This window comes from Nuphar pumila, chromosome 15, assembly GCF_984573655.1.
Source record: "Nuphar pumila chromosome 15, dmNupPumi1.hap1.1, whole genome shotgun sequence".
Lineage (NCBI taxonomy): Eukaryota > Viridiplantae > Streptophyta > Magnoliopsida > Nymphaeales > Nymphaeaceae > Nuphar > Nuphar pumila.
In genome coordinates this window covers 18857335-18878244 of record NC_143263.1, presented here as the reverse complement: position 1 = coordinate 18878244, position 20910 = coordinate 18857335, and the positions used below count along the sequence as shown (strand labels likewise).

Sequence of the window (20910 nt, the reverse complement as noted above, 5' to 3'; positions counted from 1 at the left end):
TGACGCTCACTCAGCACAAGTACACCGTAGATGTTCTCAGCAAGACAGGCATGAAAGACTGCAAACCTCTAGGAACTCCAAGTGTGCTTCACCAAAAACTTAGGGCTCATGATGGAGATCTATGTGAGGACCCCACCAGGTATCACAGTCTAATAGGGATGTTACAGTATCTCACATTCACTCATCCTGATATTGTTTATTCAGTCAATCAAGTGTCTTAGTTTATGCATGCACCACATACTGGACATATGGAAGCGGTTAAGAGGATTCTTAGATACCTAAAAGGGACCATTCGGGATGGATTGATATATTCACCACAGTCATATGGCAAGGATGAGCATGAACTTACTGTATATTGTGATGCAGACTGGGCAGGGGATCCTGATGAACGAAGATCTACATCAGGATATTGTGTCTTCATTGGAAGAAATTTAGTCTCTTGGAGCAGTAGAAAACAAAAGGTTATCGCTAGGTCAAGCACTGAGGCTGAGTATAGATCCATGGCTGCCACTACTATCGAAGCCACATGGATCAGACATCTACTAACTGAAGTAGGAGAAAAGATCTAACACTCTACCTTGCTACGTGACAATCAAAGTGCTCTCAACATGTCATTCAATCCAGTGCATTACAGTCGCGCTAAGCACATTGAGATCGACCAACACTTTGTAAGACAAAAGGTTGAAGAAAAAAAGATCGAGCCTGAGTTCGTCAATACTGAAAGACAAGTTGCAGACATATTTATAAAGGGCTTGACAAAGGATCATTTTTGGATGCTTAAAGGCAAGTTGTTCATGGTCCAAAACCATGATCAACTTGAGGGGGGGTGAAAAAGTGTATTCTGGGTTATTAGGACCCGACCCAAATACACCTTTTTGTATGTACAGTCTGGATAGGACCCGAGACATGTAAAGTTTGTAAAGTTTTATTTTATTCGGGTCTGGACAATGCACCAGACTCGAATCCATATTGTTTCTTAAACATATTAATACAAGTTTAGGTCACGATTTCAATAGTTGAAATCGTGACAGCCGCAACCCCTTCTTCTCTTTCTTCTTCTGTTCTTTCTCTCTCTTTTCTTAATATAGGTACCAGAGGAGATTCTAACACAGACCACATTCAATGAATTAAAGTTTTATTGAGTATGCGGTTCAAAATAAAAGATCTTGGGGAACTGAGATATTTTCTTGGTGTAGAGGTGGACAGACAAGATGGAAAAATGTCATTAACTCAACATAAATACACTCTTGATCTTCTGGCTAAAGCAGGAATGACAGATTGTAAACCTCTACCCACACCCAGTGTTGTCAACCAAAAGCTCATTATTTGTGATGGTGAGTTATATCCTAATGCAGTCAAGTATCATAGTTTAGTGGGTATGTTATAGTACCTTACTTTTACTAGACCAGACATTGTATATTCTGTTAATCAAGTATCTCAGTTCATGAATGAACCAAAGACTGGTCACATGGATGTTGTTAAACACATCCTTTGTTATCTAAAAGGAACGGTGGGTGATGGTGTAAAACCTAAGAAAAAAAATATTTATTTGGGCCCGGGTCGGACCCTAACCCAGACCCGACCCAGATCTGTCACGGGCTTAGTCGGCTGCGTGCTAATAAAAGCACGCAACGACAAAGGGAAGGAGGTCTCTCGAAACCTCCTTCCCCCCCTCTGTTCTCTCTCTCTCTCTCGATCGACCTCCCTTGCCGACCTCTGCGTTGTTGAGCACCCCCATCGGCGACCCCCCTCCTTCCGGCGACTTCCTTTCTCCGATGAGCTCCTCTTCGGCAGCCTCCCCAGGTACGCCCCTCTCCCCTCTTTGCTCTCTTGTCTCTCCCTCGATCCCCTCTCTTTCTCTCTCAACTTTCCGTTGCGCAGGGAGGCGGTCGAGCCGCCTCCCTGCTGCCCTAAATCACAGGGGAGGGGCAAAGCCCCCTCCCTGCGACTCTTTTCAGTGAGGGAGGGGCCGAGCCCCTCCCTGCGACATGTTTAGTAAGGGAGGGGCCGAGCCCCCTCCCTGTGCCACTATTGGGAGGGGAGGGGTCGAGCCCCCCTCCCTGCTCCTTACTCTCTGTGGGGTCACGAGAGGGGTCGAACCCCCTCCCTGTGCCCACTTTTAGTAGGGGAAGGGCCGAGTCCCTCCCTGCTCACAGTTGCAGCATGGGAGGGGGTCGAGCCCCTCCCTGCACCCTCGTCTTCTTCTTCTTCGTGTTCAATTGACCGAAAGGGAGGGGGGGCGAAGCCCCTTGTCGTCGCCTCTTGTTGGCAGGGGGACCCCCCTTGTCTCCCTCTTTGGTTCGATCGACAGGGGAGCAGAGCCCCCTGTCGTTGTTCTTTCACGTCAGGCAGAGCCCCTTGCCTGTGTCTTTTCTTCGATCAGTGGGCACGGTGGGAGGACTGGGCCCCTTCCCGTCGTCCTATGCTTGCTGGGTAGGGGAGAGTCGAACCCTCCCTGTGTTCTGTTTCTGCTTGGCAAACAGGGGCTCGTCCTCTGTCTTTGTTTCTTTTTGCAGGATGGAACAGGATCGTCGTCGTTGCCCTTTTGCAGAGATGGCAGAGGACCGAGCCCCCTAGCCCTCTTTGCATATTCAGCAGGCAGGGGCGAAGCCCTCTGCCTCCCCCTTAGTGGCTTGCAGGGAAGGGCCTCGCCTCTTTGCTCTCTTGGCAGGCAGGGCGAAGCGCCTCCCTCGTTGTCTTCTTCAGGCAGGGGTGCAACCCCTTGCCTCCCTGTTTCTCGCTGACAGCAGGGGCTCGCAGCCCCTGCATCTGCTTCTTGCGCTTATAGCAGGTGCGCAAGGGCACGATGCTCCTGCGTCTGCTTCCCTTATGTCAGGACGACGACAATGCCCCTGACCTTCTATTTTTGGTATTAGCTTGTTAAGATCGTTACTTTTGCAGCTTGTGCGACGGATTCTGCTCGCGCTCCGCGACCCGAGCCGTCCATCGCTTACACTCGCAGACGCCAGCAAGCTTGCAACTCCCAAAGGTAGGGGAAGATTGCACGAAAGACTTGGACAATTGAATTTAGTTTAATTAACTAAAAAGGATCTTTAAATAAATATATATAGAAATAAATATATTTATACGAGTACACATTTAACTCAAGGACGCGGTTTCACGATCCTTGTCCTTTACTTTGCCGTCGCGCATCGCGCAAAGGTTTTGCGTTGCACTCCTGCTTACAGTCTTTACTTTACCATCGTGTATCGCGCAAAGGTTTTGCGTTGCATTCCTGCTTATAGTCTTTACTTTGCCGTCGCGCATTGCACAAAGGTTTTGCGTTGCACTCCTGCTCATAGTCTTTACTTTGCCGTCGCGCTTTGCGCCCAGGCTCTTGCTTTTGCATATGTGTTGTTACTACCTTGCTATTGCAGATGACGCTCAGGTTCTCGCTCATTGTATACGCTTTTGAGGCATCCTCGTGGAGGATGCAAGAGACATCTACCACTTTCCCTCTTACGACAAGAGTTCAGTCGGAGCGAGCAATACATCCTCATCTAAGGAGAGAGATACCTCGCAAGGATCCTGGCTCTTCATGTACGCAGTCCTGCAGAGTCGACTTGAGATTTTAGGGAGCTGCGCAAAAGCATTAAAGACTGCCCAAATCAAAGCATTTGGAAGGAGGTGATTGGCTGGTTTTGTTGAGAAACTCGTATCTCGTCTATCGAGGCCGGTATCGAGTCATGCGAGGCATGGAGATACCCCGATAGCGGATGAGATTCGAGATAATCACATGCCAAATGTTGGCACAAGCTGTTGGCTGTTTCAAAAGATAAAAAATGTCAAAAGTAAAGCTTGAGAAACATTACATCTTTGTGAAACACTCCTGTTGAGGTTTCTATTGAGGAACTATACCCCTTTCATCCTAGAGTACTTGTAGTCGTGCACTATACGTTAGTACTGCGATGATCGGATGAGACGGTCGTGCGACCTTGAACACTGCTAAATGCACAATACTGTAATCACATAAATGACTTTACATTCGCCTTCACAGGCAAGATGATCGAGTGGTTTAAAGACCACAACATAGGATGAGTCGTTAGTTAAGCAACCTCTAACGCACCCATTCGCTTCTTGTTGTTTGTCAAGGGAGAGGAGAGAGCGATACAAAACTCCAATGGACAAGTTGTTAACAACCACCCCACGGGCAATGATCCGGCCTCCCCAGTCATTGGAGTTAGGGGAAAGGGGCTACAATAGTTAGCTCGACACTTCTGCAGAAGTTGGATGCATCTGTGACACTGCTTACCTGCCTTTTGGGGAATCCTCTCTCGGCTAAAGCCGTCCCTTTAGGAGCGGACTCAACTAGCTATTCGGGTTATTGAAAATACATAGAATAACAGGCGCTCGAACTAGTCTCAGTTGTTTCTACTTTTTGCCTGCGTGTACCCGCAGGCCAGTAATATCGAAACTTAAAATTTGTTCACACTGGTCGATTGCTTGCTTGCTCGATAGTTCAGTATGCTACTCGTTGAACTGTACCCGTTTGTCGAGGCGTTACTCTAGTTTGTTAAACTGCTTACGTAGTTCTTTGCTAAGTAACATCTAGCTTCTCATACTAGTTAAATGCTTATAATAATAACATTATGCCAATTGCTACATATTAGCATGTGACTTGCTTTACCCCTTGATCAAACTGCTTGGTGCTTATTGTAATGTAGCACGTTGGCTTGCATCTCTTATGATTGATGTGATTGCATACAATTCATAATCTACGAACTGGTGGCAACTAGGATTGATGTGACCGCTTGTCTTATAAGCTGCTTACACATTGTGATATAACTGCTGCCGTATGATTGCTTATCATGTATAGCTTATGAATGGCTTGCGATGCAATGGTTTATGCCTTACGATTAATTTAATTACCTGCTAATGGACTGAGCCGTTTGATGGTAATTATATGTATCGCGAGCTTTGTTATAAGTGTTTGTCTTATTCAGTTGTTTTGTTTGACTGTCGGATAGAGTTAGTTACTCTTTGCTTATAGAATCAGCTGGATTGCCATATCTGCGTGTTCTCATGTGTCGTTTACGCATGCTTTGAGGTCCTATTTGAGGATTGCAATGTTCTTTGTGGCAATAACACGATGTGTAGTATTATATGTTTCTGTGTGATGTGATTGATATACCACGTGATAAGAAATGTTGGAAGTATGCGATAATATGTTCATGGTTCATGAAACCTTATTGGAGGAATGGGTGATCTTGTGTCTTGTTTTACCATGTGAAGTGATACGATGCATATTGCTGATTTGCATGCTTGTGCCCATATTGTGGCTACTGACCCCAAGAGCGGTCACTTGTTCGGAGCAGTCGATTGTATTAATGCATGTATCACTAAGTAGGGTGTCTGTTGAGGATCGGATCTTCAAAGGATTATCTGCGAGGGCGTGTATGATCAAGACCAGGTAACCGACTAGAGTGATAGATTCTCTATGAGGATGTACACTGTCCACGAATGGGCAACCGCAAAGACGGTGAACTCCTATGAGGAAGTGTATGGTCGAAGATCAGGTATACCATCTAGGGCAGAATTCCTTGTAAGGTTATACATTTCCCAGACCAGGTGATCCGGCGTTGATCTTGTTGATTGTAATAGTGGCTATCGACCCTGAGAGCGGTCATTTGTGTTAATGCGTGTATTACAATGGTTTTCATCGTATATGACATTTGTTGGGGACCGACTTTTCAAAGGTTTCGCAGTGAGGGTATGTATGATCAAGACCAAGTGACCCGGCTAGAGTGGTAGAATCTCTGTGAGGATGTACACTGTCCACGAACGGGTAGCCGCAAAGACGGTGAACTCCTATGAGGAAGTGTATGGTCCAAGACAAGGTATACCATCTAGGGCGGTAATTCCTTGTGAGGTTGTACATTTCCCAGATCGGGTAATCCGACTAAAGCGGTAGAATCTCTCTGATGATGTACATTGTCCACGAATGGGTAGCCGCAAAGATGGTGAACTCCTGTGAAGAAGTGTATGGTCCAAGATCAGGTATACCCTCTAGGGCGGTAATTCCTTGTCAAGTCGTATATCTCTCGGACCGAGCGATCCGACGTGGATCTTGTGTTTTTGCTTACCATAAAAAGTTATGGTGAGCTGTGATGATCTTCTGAGATTGTTTGAGAAAGTCGGTTATAAATCTATAGTTTTGTCTTTCTGTTTTAGCATGATTACATGTTGATCCTTGATGTGAGAATCAGATATTTAGCGATTTTAGATCATGATTATGTTTTGGACCTTCTATTGAAGGGTGGACTTTTTTGAGAAAGTATGACGCCTTAGTGAGTCATAACCGGTGACAGTTGGCCGTGTAAGGCCTTGAGATGGGAATAATTTAAGGTGGTTCGAGACAAAGCGTTTGTTAGAAATAGTGAGAGCGACAAATGATGACCTGATAATGATTAGGTGTAGAGACCCCGTTCTAGGAACGAGAACAAGCTTGTTAATAGTTTATAGCTTGCGATCAAATGAATCGTCTTGCTACATTTTGACAGTTGTGCTGCTTACTTGCTTTGAACTGCTTACCTTGTTGCACTACTTACCTGTTTGCACTGCTTACTCGCTTGCACTACTTACCCGTTTGCACTGCTTATCTGCTTTAAACTGCTTAACATACTGAATTAAATGTACTTAATTCAGTTTCCTGTAGTCTCTCTTGTGCACCTACTAGTTTTTCGCAAAACTAACCCATTTTATGGGTATAGGTGATGATTAGGTACACTACGGGCGATGGCGCAATTGCAAGATGACTTTAAGACTCCTTCCTATTCTTAGCTCGCATCCTGGACGTTTTGGGTTTATAAAGGATTTTCCTTGGGATATCTGAATTTTTGAGTTTTGGTTCTTTTAGCTAACGTGCCCAAAGTTGTCAGCTTGCCTTCTGAATTAACAAAAGAATAGTCTTTCGCGGATTCTATAAACAAACTCTGAAGAAAAGAGATTTTTCCTAGTCTCTTGCCTGTTTTCTGAAAGGTTCGCAAGTTTGAAATTTTGGGGCATTACAGATGGACTCACATATATTCAATCTTCATGAAAGACACCAAAACATGACATATTGGCCTATACTGATGCAGACTGGGCAGGGGATCCAGATGAGAGGAGGTCTGTTTTAGGATACTATATTTTTATTGGGAGAAATCTTGTCTCATGGAGTAGCAGAAAACAGAAGGTTGTAGCAAGATCTAGCACAGAGGCAGAGTATAGATCTATGACAACTACCACAACAGAAGTGACCTGGATTAGGCATCTACTTACAGAAATGGGAGAGGATATCTCAAGTTTGACACTTATGTGTGATAATAAAAGTGCTATACAAATTGCATTCAATCCTATCCATCACAGTCGGATTAAGCATATTGAGATTGACCAACATTTTATCAGACAAAAGATAACAGACAAAGAGATTGAACCAATTTATGTGTCTTCAGAAGACCAAGTTGCTGATATGTTCACAAAAGGTCTCACAAGTCACCGTTTCTGGTATCTGAAGAACAAGTTGCACATGGTTCACTCTCATGCACAACTTGAGGGAGGGTATTAGAATATGGACCGGATATGGATCCATATCCATTCACGGGTTTTGTATTGTAATGTAATATGTATTACTAATACAAGGCACTTTCATCCATGTAAAAAGTATTATAACTCTATTAAGACTAATGAAGCATTACCGCAACCATTAAGAAAATTCAGGCTGCTGAACTCTGAAAGCTCTCTCCTTCCTCCTTACTCTTTCTTGTATTTCCAACAGAGCACGTCAGTTCGTCAACAATTTTATCAACAACATGCATGATTTAGAATCTCCATAAATCTGAAATGCTTCTCCCAAGTATACCAACTTTGGAGGAAATCTAGTTGCAATTTGCAACCCACAATATCTTCTACGAACTCAAGAAGCCAGGATCTGTGCAAGGAATCCTCTTCTCGAGATTGAAGCGCCTGTACGCAAATTCACGTCTTTTCGAAAAGAGCAAAAATGGTATGCACCCTTGTGCACCATGCGAGACTTGCATTTAAGGAGTAACGAGTACCCAAAAATATAAGTCTGCACTCTAAGTGCGGTGGCAAGGAAAAACAAGAGCAGTAAAGCGAAAGCAATAGCCCGTGCACTAAAACGCGATGGCAAAGCAAGTACAAAACAGTAAGTGCAAAAACAAGCTTATGCACTATAGCGCGGCGGCAAAGTAAAGACAGTAACTAGAAAAGACAGAAAGGCAGTAAAGAACAAAAAGTAATCTACGAAAGCAAAAACCTGTGCACATAAAGCACGGTGGCAATGTAAAGACAGGAACAGTAAAGACAGAACGCAGTAGGAACAAAAAAGTAAATACAAAAATAAAAGTCTGTGTAAATCAAGCACGGCGGCAACATAAAGCAGTAAAGACAGGAAAGTGAAAAGAATAAGGATCGCGAAACTGCGTCCTTGAGTTAAAGGCATACGTATATAGATATACGCATACATATATATATATATATATATATATATATATATATATATATATATATATATATATATATATGGTCCATTGTCATTTCTTTTTTATTTTAATTTTAATTACTTTATTTTAGTTCATTCATTGTCCTTTCTTTTTCATTTTAAATTTTTAATTGCTTTATTTTAGTTTATCCTATGTCCTTTGCGCAACTTTCCCCTACCTTAGGGAGTCACGACGTTGCGTACATCTCTAAGTGTATGTGACATATGTCTCTAGCCGTGGGACGCGAGCGGGCTCTATTACACAAGCTGCAAAAAACCTAAAACATTAGCATGATATAAGAAGGGACAGGGGCGTAACCCCTGCCCGTTGTCCGGTCTGCGAAAGAGAGACAAGGGGCACGCCCCTGTCGGCCTGCTGAAGAAAAAGAGACAGGGGGCAGGGATACGGCCCCTGTTCGCTGGTTGTCGGTTTGACCAAAATTGGGGGACAAAGGGTGTCGCTCGGCTGTCAGGCCGGGCCCAGCCGTGCTTGTCAGGGGGAGACCAGGAGGGAGGCAGGGGCCCAGGAAACGCAGAGGCAGGGGCAAAACCCCTGCTTCCCTGAAATGAGGGGGCGGAGGCAGGGGCCTTGCCCCTGCTAGCCAAGAAACAAGAGGCAGGGGCTTCACCCCTGCTTGCCGAAAAAAAGGGTGGAGGAAGGGGTTTTGCCCTTACCTACCCGAAGAAAATCATAGGCAGGGGCTTTGCCCCTGTCGACTGAAAAAGCAAGAGGTAGGGGGCAAAGCCCCTGCCTGTTGGCTATACACAGGCGGCATGGGGTGTTGCCCCTGCTGACTTGCCGAAAAACGAAAAGAAGAAGAGGAATAAGACAACGCTAGGAGAGGGAGAATGAGAGGTTACTTGAGGGAGACGGTGAGGGGGGGGCAAGCACCGGTGTTGACTCTCCTCCGTTGAACCGAAGAGGAATGATGAAGAGAGGAGGCAACGTGGGGGCTGTGGGTGGCCGAAAAAGGAAAAAGGCGAGAGGGCGTGACGGCCGACGTGGGGTCACTTGCGCCAATCCCGACAATAGCAGAGGGCGAAAGAGAGGGGAGGCTCGACCGTGGGTCAGGTGCAGGGTGGGGTCGCCGGTGGGGGCTCTGGAGAGTCATAGGTGGGAGAAAGAAATGGAGAGGGAGTGGGGGTCGGTCGAGCGACTGAGAGAGAGGGTGAGCACAGAGAGAGGGGAAGGGTTTCTCGAATGAGAAACCCTACCCATCGTGTGCTTTAAATAAGCACGGGGGGGAGGGTTATCAGGTACCCGGTTTCGGTTTTGGGTTCGGGTCGGATTCAAATCCAAATATATATATTGGGCCTTATATCCTACCCTCCTTAAAAATAATTTCATTCACCTTGAGTTATAGTTCCCAAAGTTCAAACAACTCGTTATAGTATTTTCTAATACTCTTGTCGCCTTGGGTTATAGTTCATACCTTGTCTTGCAAGGTACAATATCTTTAAGGGAATGCATATTTTTAAGGTATTCCCAAGTTTTATTGGCATGCTCAAATTTTATAAGATGAGCATTTTTTGATATCTATACTATTAATTAGCCAAGACATGATCTTGACATGCCCCATTTTTTATTCTTTCCATTTTTTCTTATATGTGTCAAGGCCTTAGTCTTCTCTCCTTCCGTGAGAGGTACTTCTTTCTCATTTTTCATTTTGGTGAGGATTAGTTTTGGTTCTGGATCAGAACCATCTACTAACCCCCACAACCCCTTTCCTCAAATGTGATGCTTCATAATTGAAGCCCATATTACATAATTGGTATGATTTAATTTTATAGGCATGATAATGACTTTATCATTGTCATCTATTCTTATAAGGGTGAAAAAGAGTGGAAAAAGAAGGTGAGATAAAAAAATATGAGAGAGAAAGAACAATAGCACAATCACGGTTCCACGATCTTTGAGAGGAGTCAACAATCACACAAGCCAACAAACCACTCTTTTCTCCAGCTATGCAAGCATAAGGACACTTGAATCACGAACGGAGGAAGAGTCTTTTTCTTGCTTCAAAGGCATGGAAAATGAGGCAGCAACTTTAAAAATACTCCAAGAGCTTCCAAGCATTGATACCATGTAATAAAATACTAGCCTTCAACAAGAACACAAATGTTGACAACAAGTGTCTATAAAAGACACATTAACAAAAACCCACAAAAGGGCAGAAATAAGAAGTCACAAGAATAAAATGAATAATCTTTATTTAACTTTACATAAAATGCTTAAAAATCCTTAATACAGTTGGAGGTGGATGACCCCTATTTATACACATGAATGAGCTCTTGGAATAGAGCTAAGAGAAGCACAACAGTCATTGGAGCTAGTCCAACGGCTCTATTTGTAGCCGCTTGACTAGCTCCAACGGCTCTCAAACTAGTCAATAACATGTTGACTAGTTTAAGTCTAGTTCAAATGGAACTAGATACTAAAAAGAAATATAAATTAAGAAAAAATATATATTATATATATATATATAATATACATATATACTACGTGTATATACATTGGATATACACATAATATATATATCATATATATATATACTTTTTAACAGATTCTTGGGTCACTATGATAATTTGAAAGTTTTGGTACGACTGCTATACGTGTCACAAATAAGAGGGAAAATAGAAGAGGAGAAGGTGCTGGTTGGCCCAAAAAGTTGTCTGTAAGGTTAGAGGCTGCACTTATGGCATATTATTTGTATAATGAAGTCCTAATTAGGTAATTTATAATTACAATCCGTCATAGAAATCACAAGAAATTATAACAATATGTCACCAATCCATATGTTGCATCCCAAATGAACGACTAAATTACAGCAACAATGTCATTATTTAAACATGTTCAAACTTGAATACCTAAAATATCCTTATCATGTGTATGTCTTCACATTAACACTTCCTAAGTTCTCCCTTTCCTGTCCCTTAAGTGGTAGAAGTTAACTTTCAACAGTTGAGGACCTTTAAAGGAAACTTAATAAATTTAATATAGTTTTCCTGCGTAGTTATCTAATCTTTTCCCTCATTTAAGGTTTTAAATTTTGGCATAAAAATGAGAGGAGATGAGTAGCATTATCTGTGGCAATTTCTGTTCATCTTTTAGCAATTTGGTAAACTATATAAGTTAATAAGGAAGATAATATATTTTTTTTGTTCTTGTATTGATCATTGCTGCTAAGAAATGTGATCTGAATGTTGCTTCTCATAATTAATAGGACATGTTTGTGCTTTACTTCAAGGTGGCAGGTAACTGTGCCAGTAAATAGGGATGTGAATGGTCTGGATTCAGGTCGCATGTGACCAATACCAACTATCCAGATTTGCCTAAATGGATTCACATTCTGATTCAGACTCAGATGGTGAAAAGTTCATATCAAATCCACTTCTTTACATGTAATAAGATATGTATATTCATCTGAATATCTATTGGATTCGGTAGCAACATTCAAAACCATATCCGCATCTGATTATAATCGGATATGGTTTTGGCTTACCAAATCTGAAAGTTGGATTTGGTTGGATATTGGATAAAATTCAATCCATTGACATCCCTACCAGTAAATAAGGGGGATTGGATTGGTCCTTACTACATTGGGTTTAATATCCTTACTGGTGTCTCTTGTTCAAGAAGATAACTGGTGGTGGTCATTACCATTTGCTAAATACTGCATTGGTGGTTTGCCAAGTAACTAGGAATTGCATTCTAGGTGACGCGAGTGTAAGGGACATGGAGGGGATGGCAAAGGTTTTAAAGTTTTATAAAGAAAGAATTAGGATCAAACACAATAAATAGGTCTTCATCAACTAGAAGGAGACTGTCAAGGATTTGACTAAGTTCAGGTTGTCAGGGCAGGCAAATGCGATGATTTCAAGATGTTCATTATTGGGATAACCTCTGTCGAATCTTGTGATAATTTTCTGCTGGAATGCATGGTGTAATCTGTTCATAGGAGCACAATTTGCAAATATAAGCGCTCAACTCATGGGGTAAAATTTCCAGTTGGCTGATTTCTTCCTATTGAATGGATATCCTCAAAATGGTTACACCCATTCGGAGGGACATAGAGCCAATGTTTTTGATCAAACTTTGTGTTCATATTAGCATTTCTATGCATGTAGACATCAGTCAACTGTACCATGGAAGGATAAGGCATAATTGATCTGCCTCCAACTTTATTTGGGGAAAAAATGGAAAGAAAGAGCTTTTTCTCCAAGTATATGTAAAATTTCAGGAACAATTAGTGGATGTTCTCACTAAAGCACTTGGAACAAGTACACCAGTTTGAACTTTTTGATGTTTCATCCAAGTTTGACTTGATCTACATTTTGCTCCAACCTGAGGAGGAGATTTGGGAGTAGTGTTTATAAGGTTATTATTCCCCTCACGGTATTTTGTGTATCTAATACTCATGATTAGGTCATAAGAATTATCTTTCCCTAGCATGTTCAATGAAAGAAGGTCGGTCCAACTCCATTGGCTCCTCTTCACTTTTAATCTATTCTTTGTTCCATCTACCTAACCTCTTATTTGAATTAAGAGCTTCCTTTCTTGTTCTTTTTTTTTTGTATGGAATATGACATCCATGCCATTAAGAATTACTAATGTTGCAGATTATTTTATTAAGGAATGCTATTTAATTTAAAGGTTTAGGCTAGGCCCAGGTTGGCCAGCAAAAATAGAGGCAAATATTCTTCAGTAGCTTTAAATTTGTTACATACTTTAGTCTTTGTTGTACTCTTTCGTTTTTCATTCATTTTTACATAGAACCATGCTTCTATTGGACAGGTGATGTTAGGTGTTGATCGTCTTGACATGATTAAAGGAATTCCTCAAAAGATTTTGGCATTTGAAAAGTTTCTTGAGGAACACCCTCATTGGCATGACAAAGTTGTTTTATTGCAAATAGCAGTGCCTACAAGGACAGATGTCCCTGAATGTATGTTTTTCCTTTAAAATTGAAGTAGCTTTATACAATTTAAGTTTCCAATCGATTACAGGCATGAATAAAAACAAGTTAATTTCCTTATTCATGATATTGTACATATGTGCAGTTATTAAAATGAGATTTCAGCTATGACATTCCATGTCCTTAACAAAGATTTCATTATTTTCCTGCATAAGTATCATCAGTTGTTCAGAGAAATACAATCCAGAAACTCTTATGGAATCTGTTGACTTGTTTGTGATTTATGCTGTCATCATTCTTGGCAACTATTTGATGTATATACAGGTTATGTCTTGGCCTCCCAACATCCCTGTTTCATCCAACAAGTCTGAGACATCTTTCATTTGTTACAAGAAAACCCCTTTAATTTATGTGTGTGTGCATGCCGGCATGTGTGTGTAGTATCATGACAACTAGTAAGAATTAATAAAATTATTTTTTCATAAAATATGTGCAATGTATATAGTGGACAGTAATCAAAGAAACAAAATGGTGTGATTACATTAAATTAATTGATTTCTCCATTTCATCAAATACATTTTATCCTTCATAGCATTAAAATGTCTAAAAGACTTATAAGTATTTTAAAGATAAGGACCTATTTGGATCTATTTTTATTTATTGTTTACATACATAAATTAAAGAATCTTACCTCTATTTTTAATCAAGTAAATGTTCGGATCACAAATTATTTAAACTAGAATGAAGAAAAAGAGATCAGCATGAGAAGCGGTGTTGGTGTTGTTGTTGGTGGTGGTGATGATGGAAATTGAAAGGCTGATTGTGGGGGGGTGTTAAAATATGAATGTTTAAATATATATATATATATATATATATGATTATTTCAAATTTTTAGGATCCATCATTCAAAAGTATGGAGAAATTGATGGAGATGTAAATTATAGGATAAAGGTTGGGTGGATGAAATGGAAAAGTGCAACTGGAGTGTTGTGCGATCGTAGAATGCCATTGCGGTTGAAGGGAAAGTTTTATAGGACGACTATTAGACCCGCTTTACTATATGGTACGGAATGTTGGGCTGCCAAGAGACATCATATTCAAAAAATGAGTGGTAGCTGAGATGCGGATGCTTAGATGGATGTGTGGAAATACAATAAAATATAAGATTCGGAACGAGGAGATACGTAAGAAGGTAGGTGTTGCACCCATTGAAAATAAGATGCGAGAGAATCGTTTACGGTGGTTTGGACATATTCGGCGAAGGCCTAATGATGCTCCAGTTAGAAGGTTGGAGAAATGGGAAAATATATTAGTTAAAAGAGGTCGGGGTAGGCCTAGGAAGACTTGGATGGAGATGATAGGAAAGGATATGAATGCTTTGAACCTCACCGAGGACATGGCATTGGATAGAAATGATTGGAGGAAAAGGATTCATGTGGAAGACCCAAAATGAATTTCTTTTTTGGTTCATATCGCTGACCCCAATTGTTTTGGGATGAAGGCGTAGTTGTTGTTGTATATATATATATATATAATGCCCACCAGGGGCATTTTGGTCATTTCACATTATGTAACTAGGTTAGGAATAGGTTAGTTAAATAGTTTTTTTTTTTGTTTTTTTAATTAATGTAATTTATATTTAATGTAAGGGGCTCTATGAGAATTAACCCATAGAGACATTGGGATAGCTCCCAACGGCTACAAATATAGTCATTGGGAGCTCCCAACGCCTCTATGGGAGCTCGCAAGGCTCCCTCTATTTTGTATAAATAGGGACATAATGTCCCCATTTATTTTCAAGCTTCTCACTAAGCTTCTTGACAATAAAAAATATTTTTTATATTTTGTTGCAAGCCCTAGTTGGCTTATTGTGTTATCCTTAAAATGGATATTATGTGTTTGTATGCCCTTCGTTGGCTTGTACTTTTTTTTCGCTCATTTTATTACATGGTATCAAAGCTATAGGGCTCTAGATCTTGAGGAAAGTGTTTATGTTCATGAAGAAGCATCCAAAAGTGTTTGTGAGATCGTAAGTGGTCATACTCTTCTACATCTCTCTCTTTCTCTTTCTCTTTCGCTTTCTCTATCATTCAAATTGGGCATGAACAAAAGATTGATCTTTCCTTCAAACTCAATGGTACCAACTACATGATGTGGGGCTCCGCTATGGAGAACAACCTCAAAGGAAAGAAGCTTTGGGGATACGTGATGGGCATGATTCTCGAACCTAACTCAAACTCACCAAACTTGAAGGAGGTCAAGAAAAGACCCTTGGAGGAGATGCTCGATCAAAAGCCATTGAAGAACATCAATGAATAGAAGATTAGGGGAGTAATCATGCTAAGATCCTTGCATGGTTCATGAATAATGTAAAATGAAAATTTGTACTAATATTGCCAAATTTAGAAAGGCAAATGAAGTTTGGTTGTTTATGAAAGATATGTACACTAAAAAAGATCTTGCAAGATAATATTACTTGCAAGAGAAAATTAGAACAACCAAGCAAGGGGACTTGAATGTCTGTGATTTCTTTAGTGCATTATCCCCTCTTTTGTGATGAATTAACACTATTAGAGCCTAAGTGGATGGCCACCAAAGACTTGAAATTTAGGCGGGAACAAATGGAAAAGAACAATTTTTCTAATTTTTTAATGGATTACATTCGGAGTTTGAACAAGTAAGATCTTCTCTTCTTCATAGGACATCTTCACTTCCCTTAGAAGATACTGTTGCTGAAGTATGCCAAGAAGAAACTCGTTTAGGCATGGCTAAAAGAGGAGATGAAGTAATGGCCGTATTTAGGCCTGAAAACAATGCTAAATCATATAGACCTCCATAATTTTGAAGGCAAAATGGCTCATGAAACAACAACTATGGAGCATCAAAAAAGCTTATTTGACACTTTTGTAATGAGCTGAGTCACATTAGACTTCTTTGTCCAAAGCTTAGAAATAAGGTGGCTTCCGTAGAAGAATTCACAACAAAGAAAGAGGAAGAAGGCAAAAGTAGAGGAGAGCTAAAGGACACACTTTGTCAATTAACTATGGCGTTTCAACAAATACTCGAATCTTCATCCTCTACATCAGGTGCCGCCATTGCCTCCTCTTCATATCCCAGTGAGTGTTCATGGATTCTTGACTCTGGAGCTTCCTTTCATATGACTCCACATCAGATTACTTTATCCAACATATGTACTAATCCAAATTTGTCTTGTGTTTCCACCGCCGATGGAACGTCTTTAAAAATTAAAAGTATTAGAAATTTAGAATCTCAATTTTTTTTGTTCCAAAAATTAGGATTGTTCATAAGTTGAATTTAAATCTTTTTTCATTTTTTAAATTACTGACCATGGATGAGAAATCTCCTTTTCATCTAAAAGTTACTTTGTGCAGGATCTCTAGTGCGAGAAATGGATCAGGCAAGGCCATAGGATGGGAGATCTTTATTCCATGGACTCTTTATCTCTTCCACCAAAACCTTTTTGTAATTATGTCCAAGATAATGATATTGAAACTTGGCATAAAAGACTTGGACACTCAAGTTATTTAAAAATGTATCTTTTTCCTTTTAAGAATTTTTTTTTGTAAATAAAACGATGTGGTGTGCAAAGATTGTATACTTGGCAAAATGAAATTCATCCCTTTGCCAAATAGAACTTTCATCTCTAAAAAAACCTTTTGAGTTAGTGCACTTAGATGTTTGGGGTCCTTCTCCGGTTATATTGAAAGAAGGTTATTCATATTATATGACATTTATAAATGACTTTACTAGATATGTATATGTCTACTTTCTCAATTTAAAATCCAATGTATTTTCTTTCTTTAAAGAATTTCATATGATATTTAAAAATCAATTTCAAAGTAACATTGTCATACTTAGATCCAATTCGGGTGGAGAATATTTATCAAAAGAATTTCAAAACTACTTAAAACAAAATGAAATTTGCCATCAAAGATCTTGTTCTAGAACTCCCCAATAAAATGGGATAGCGGAAAGAAAACACAGACATATTATGGAAACCGCTAGAACCCTCCTTATTTCTAAGAATATTCCAAAATCCTTTTGGGCTGAAGCTGTTTTGACTTCAATATATTTAATAAATCGAATGCCATCATCATCATTGCAAAATATTTTCCCTTGTGAAAAGTTATTTTAAATAACACCCGACTTCAAAAGATTGCGGGTTTTTGGTTGTAAATGTTTTGTACTCCTACACAAGAGAGATAAATTATCCCTAAAAGCCATTGAATGCGTCTTCATTGGCTATGGGAAAAATCAAAAGGGATATAGATGTTTTGATTTTAACAACAACAAACTTTATGTTTCCAATAATGTGACTTTCTTAGAAAATGAGAATGACTTTAACCAAAGAAATGAAAAAGAGGAAGTAAACTATACTTTTTTATTTGATCTCGCTCCAAGGAATGATAATGAGACTTTAAATAATGATGATAAGCATCCTAGTGATGAAAGTATAGAACCTTGTGATCATCATACTATAAATAGTGATATAGTAGATAAGAGATCTACTGAAGGCATATGTGTTTATACCCGGCATGAGAAAAATAATCCTCAAAATGCTTTAGAGAAGCATTCTTCACCCGAAGAAGAATCATTAGATAAAAATTTAGAGGTCAACCATAATTCTTCTATAGAAGAATCCCACCTTAGAAGATCTAGTCGTCTATTCAAACCACCTAATAGATTTATGTCTTAGGACTCCTTGTCCCCACACTATAGAGCATGCCTAATAGCATTACATTCTTATCATGAACCATCTAATTATAATGAAGCTAAAATCTTTTATAATTAGAAAGAAGCTATGAAGATGAAATTAGATGCCCTTATAAAAGCCAAAACATGGAAAATAACTATTTTACCATTAGGAAAGAAAACCATAGGTTGTAGATGGGTGTTCAAAGTTAAAATCAAGAGTGATGGAAGTGTAGAAAGATATAAATCAAGGGTAGTTGCTAAAGGCTATTCTCAAGAATACAGAATTGACTATGAAGAAACTTTTGCCCCTATAGCTAGGATGACTACTGTTAGAAACCTAATAGTCGTATCTTTCATACAAAAATGACCTATCTATCAACCAGATGTCAAAAATGCATTTCTCAATGGAGAATTAAATGAAGAAGTTTATATGGACCTCCCATCGGGTTTTAGTATTGACAAAGGGAAAATTCTTAGATTAAGAAAAGTGTTATATGGTCTCAAACAGGCCGCAAAAGCCTAGTATGATAGATTTAGTAGTGTCATGATTCATTTGAGATTTCATTCTTGTTATATTGACATTGCTCTTTTTGTTAAAAGTACAAGTACCAATATTGTCATTCTCTTGCTATACGTGGATGGCATGATAATAACAGGGAATGATGAACAAGGAGTTATTGAAATTAAAAATGTTTTAAAAGAAAATTTTGATATGTCTAACTTGGGCTTTTTAGGATATTTTTTAGGTATTAAAGTCGTCTACTCTCCTAGGGGGTATATTTTTTCTCAGATGAAGCTTAGTGTAAGTTTTTATGAAAGATATTTTGAAAGTTGTTTTTGATAAAAATAATTTGTGTAAACCAGACACCAAATATTAAAAACCGGCTCACACTAGGGTAAGATCCGAGTCGAACAGAGGGAACGTGAAGAAAAACTTTTGTACCCCACACAAAGACAAATCTTTATTGCCCTCAGAAAAATAAAATGTAAATAAACTGTACTACCCTCTGCGGAGGGCTCAAAAAAATAATAAAGCGGCTTATTACAACCCAATGAATTGAAATGGCCAATGGCCCTACAAAAATAAAAGTCTGCAGGGCTCTTGTTGCTAGCAATCGGACTTTCTCGTTCGCACTAGCATGGCCTTCGCTATCGCGCTTTTATCCCAAAAGTGAACCCACATGCAAAACACAATCACAAAACAGAAGGGCTAGTAGACTACCTAATCTAGTAATGGTAGATGCAATAAAGTAACAATTAAAATAAAATTTGAAAGCAAAAGTCTATATATATCTAACGCTAAGAAAAAATCAGAATCTAAACTACATTCAATCTAACCTTGAATCAACTAGCTGAAGAGAAACACGCAAACTGGACGAAATCATAATCAGCAATATTTAAATATTTGGTGCAATAAGAAATTTAACTCAATCGATGCTTAAACAGGCAACTCGGTTGGATACTGATTGAGTATAATCTGAGTTAGACTGCAAGAACGTTGCAGGCCCAATATGCCTTCCAGAAATTTCAGTGTTCAGCATACCCTTTTCTGCCCTACTATTTGAGTAAATAGGTCTGCGTGATCTACTGATCCACGCAGGTCTATTTATATCAGTTAATCAGACCCAACCTGATTGCTCAGGATGACCGAATTAGATCGGGTCTGGGCAATCAGTGTGGGTTGAAAGTTGGCAGATCCAAGGGAAAAATACCCAGCTTTACTTGATCTGATCCGGCCTGACAGATTGCAGGTCGTCTCAGATCTGATTCAGGTTCACTCTAAAATTCTATGCAGATCGGCCTGCTGCATGGGCGAAAAAAAGCATTTAACTTTTGTACCATTCAGTCTGCATCAGTAGACTTGATCAGCTGACGCCTGAATAAGTTATAGTGGGACTAGGCTGGCGATTTTGGCACGCAGATTCACTGCCGCTGTGCCTGATCTGGCCTGAGCACTATTTAAACATGCTGGATCAACGTCTGTCAATGTGAACCTAACCAGATCTATCAACAATGACAGATCTGATATAGGATCAACAAAACTCGCACTGCAGTAGCGTGCTTTCCAAGAAAAGAAAACAAAACAAAACAAAACAAAACAGCATGCACTACCAAATAAAACTAACTATACACAATTGAAATAAATTTTATGCTCTCCTACATGCACCTAGACTGCAGAAAACAAACTATGTTGTATGCAATGCTAATGCACAATTTTATGTAATCGATGTAACAAAATAAATCTAAGCTAAATGCAAAATAACTAAGGAGACGGGGGAGAAGAAGTGTACCTAGCGGTTCGCCTCCGACCGAGAGGTTGAGAAAAGAGCGGTCCTCCAATGAGATCGCACGCGTACCACCACCCTTCGATGACGAGGAGAAGAAATAACCGGCGAGGAGCAAGGGAAGAAAGGAAGAAGAAGAAGAAGAAGAAGAAGAGGAGAATAAAGAGGGAGAGGGAACCGGCTGGGGAAGAGAGAGAGAGAGAGAGAGAGAGAGAGAGCCCCTTAGCCTCTAAAATTAGTATTTATAATTAAGGTTAGGGTTTAGAGGGGCTGATTTAGCAATTTTCTAAAAAGTATTCTAATTCCAAAGAATTTCAAAAAGCCTTAAAAAAATTCTAAAAATTAAAATTTTCCAAAATACAAATGGGTCCAAATTGCTTCTTATTCTTCATTTTAAATGCGATATATCACGACACAAGCTTTCACGTAGGGCAATGCATCAAAATTGATTAAACACGGGCTTTTAACACTAAATTTGTGCCATATCATGCATAAAAATATATAAAAATAT

General features: G+C 39.7%; 1 protein-coding gene across 5 annotated transcripts in view; it reads left to right on the top strand.

Moving 5' to 3' along the window:
* The window catches only part of LOC149814703 (alpha,alpha-trehalose-phosphate synthase [UDP-forming] 1-like), a 74838-nt gene that overhangs the window by 33149 nt on the left and 20779 nt on the right, over nucleotides 1-20910 (top strand). For all 5 annotated transcript variants that reach the window (XM_089990345.1, XM_089990348.1, XM_089990349.1 and 2 more), the window contains one exon: nucleotides 13278-13428. In XM_089990345.1, the coding sequence (XP_089846471.1) occupies nucleotides 13278-13428 (151 nt within the window). The remainder of the gene's footprint in view (nucleotides 1-13277; nucleotides 13429-20910) is intronic.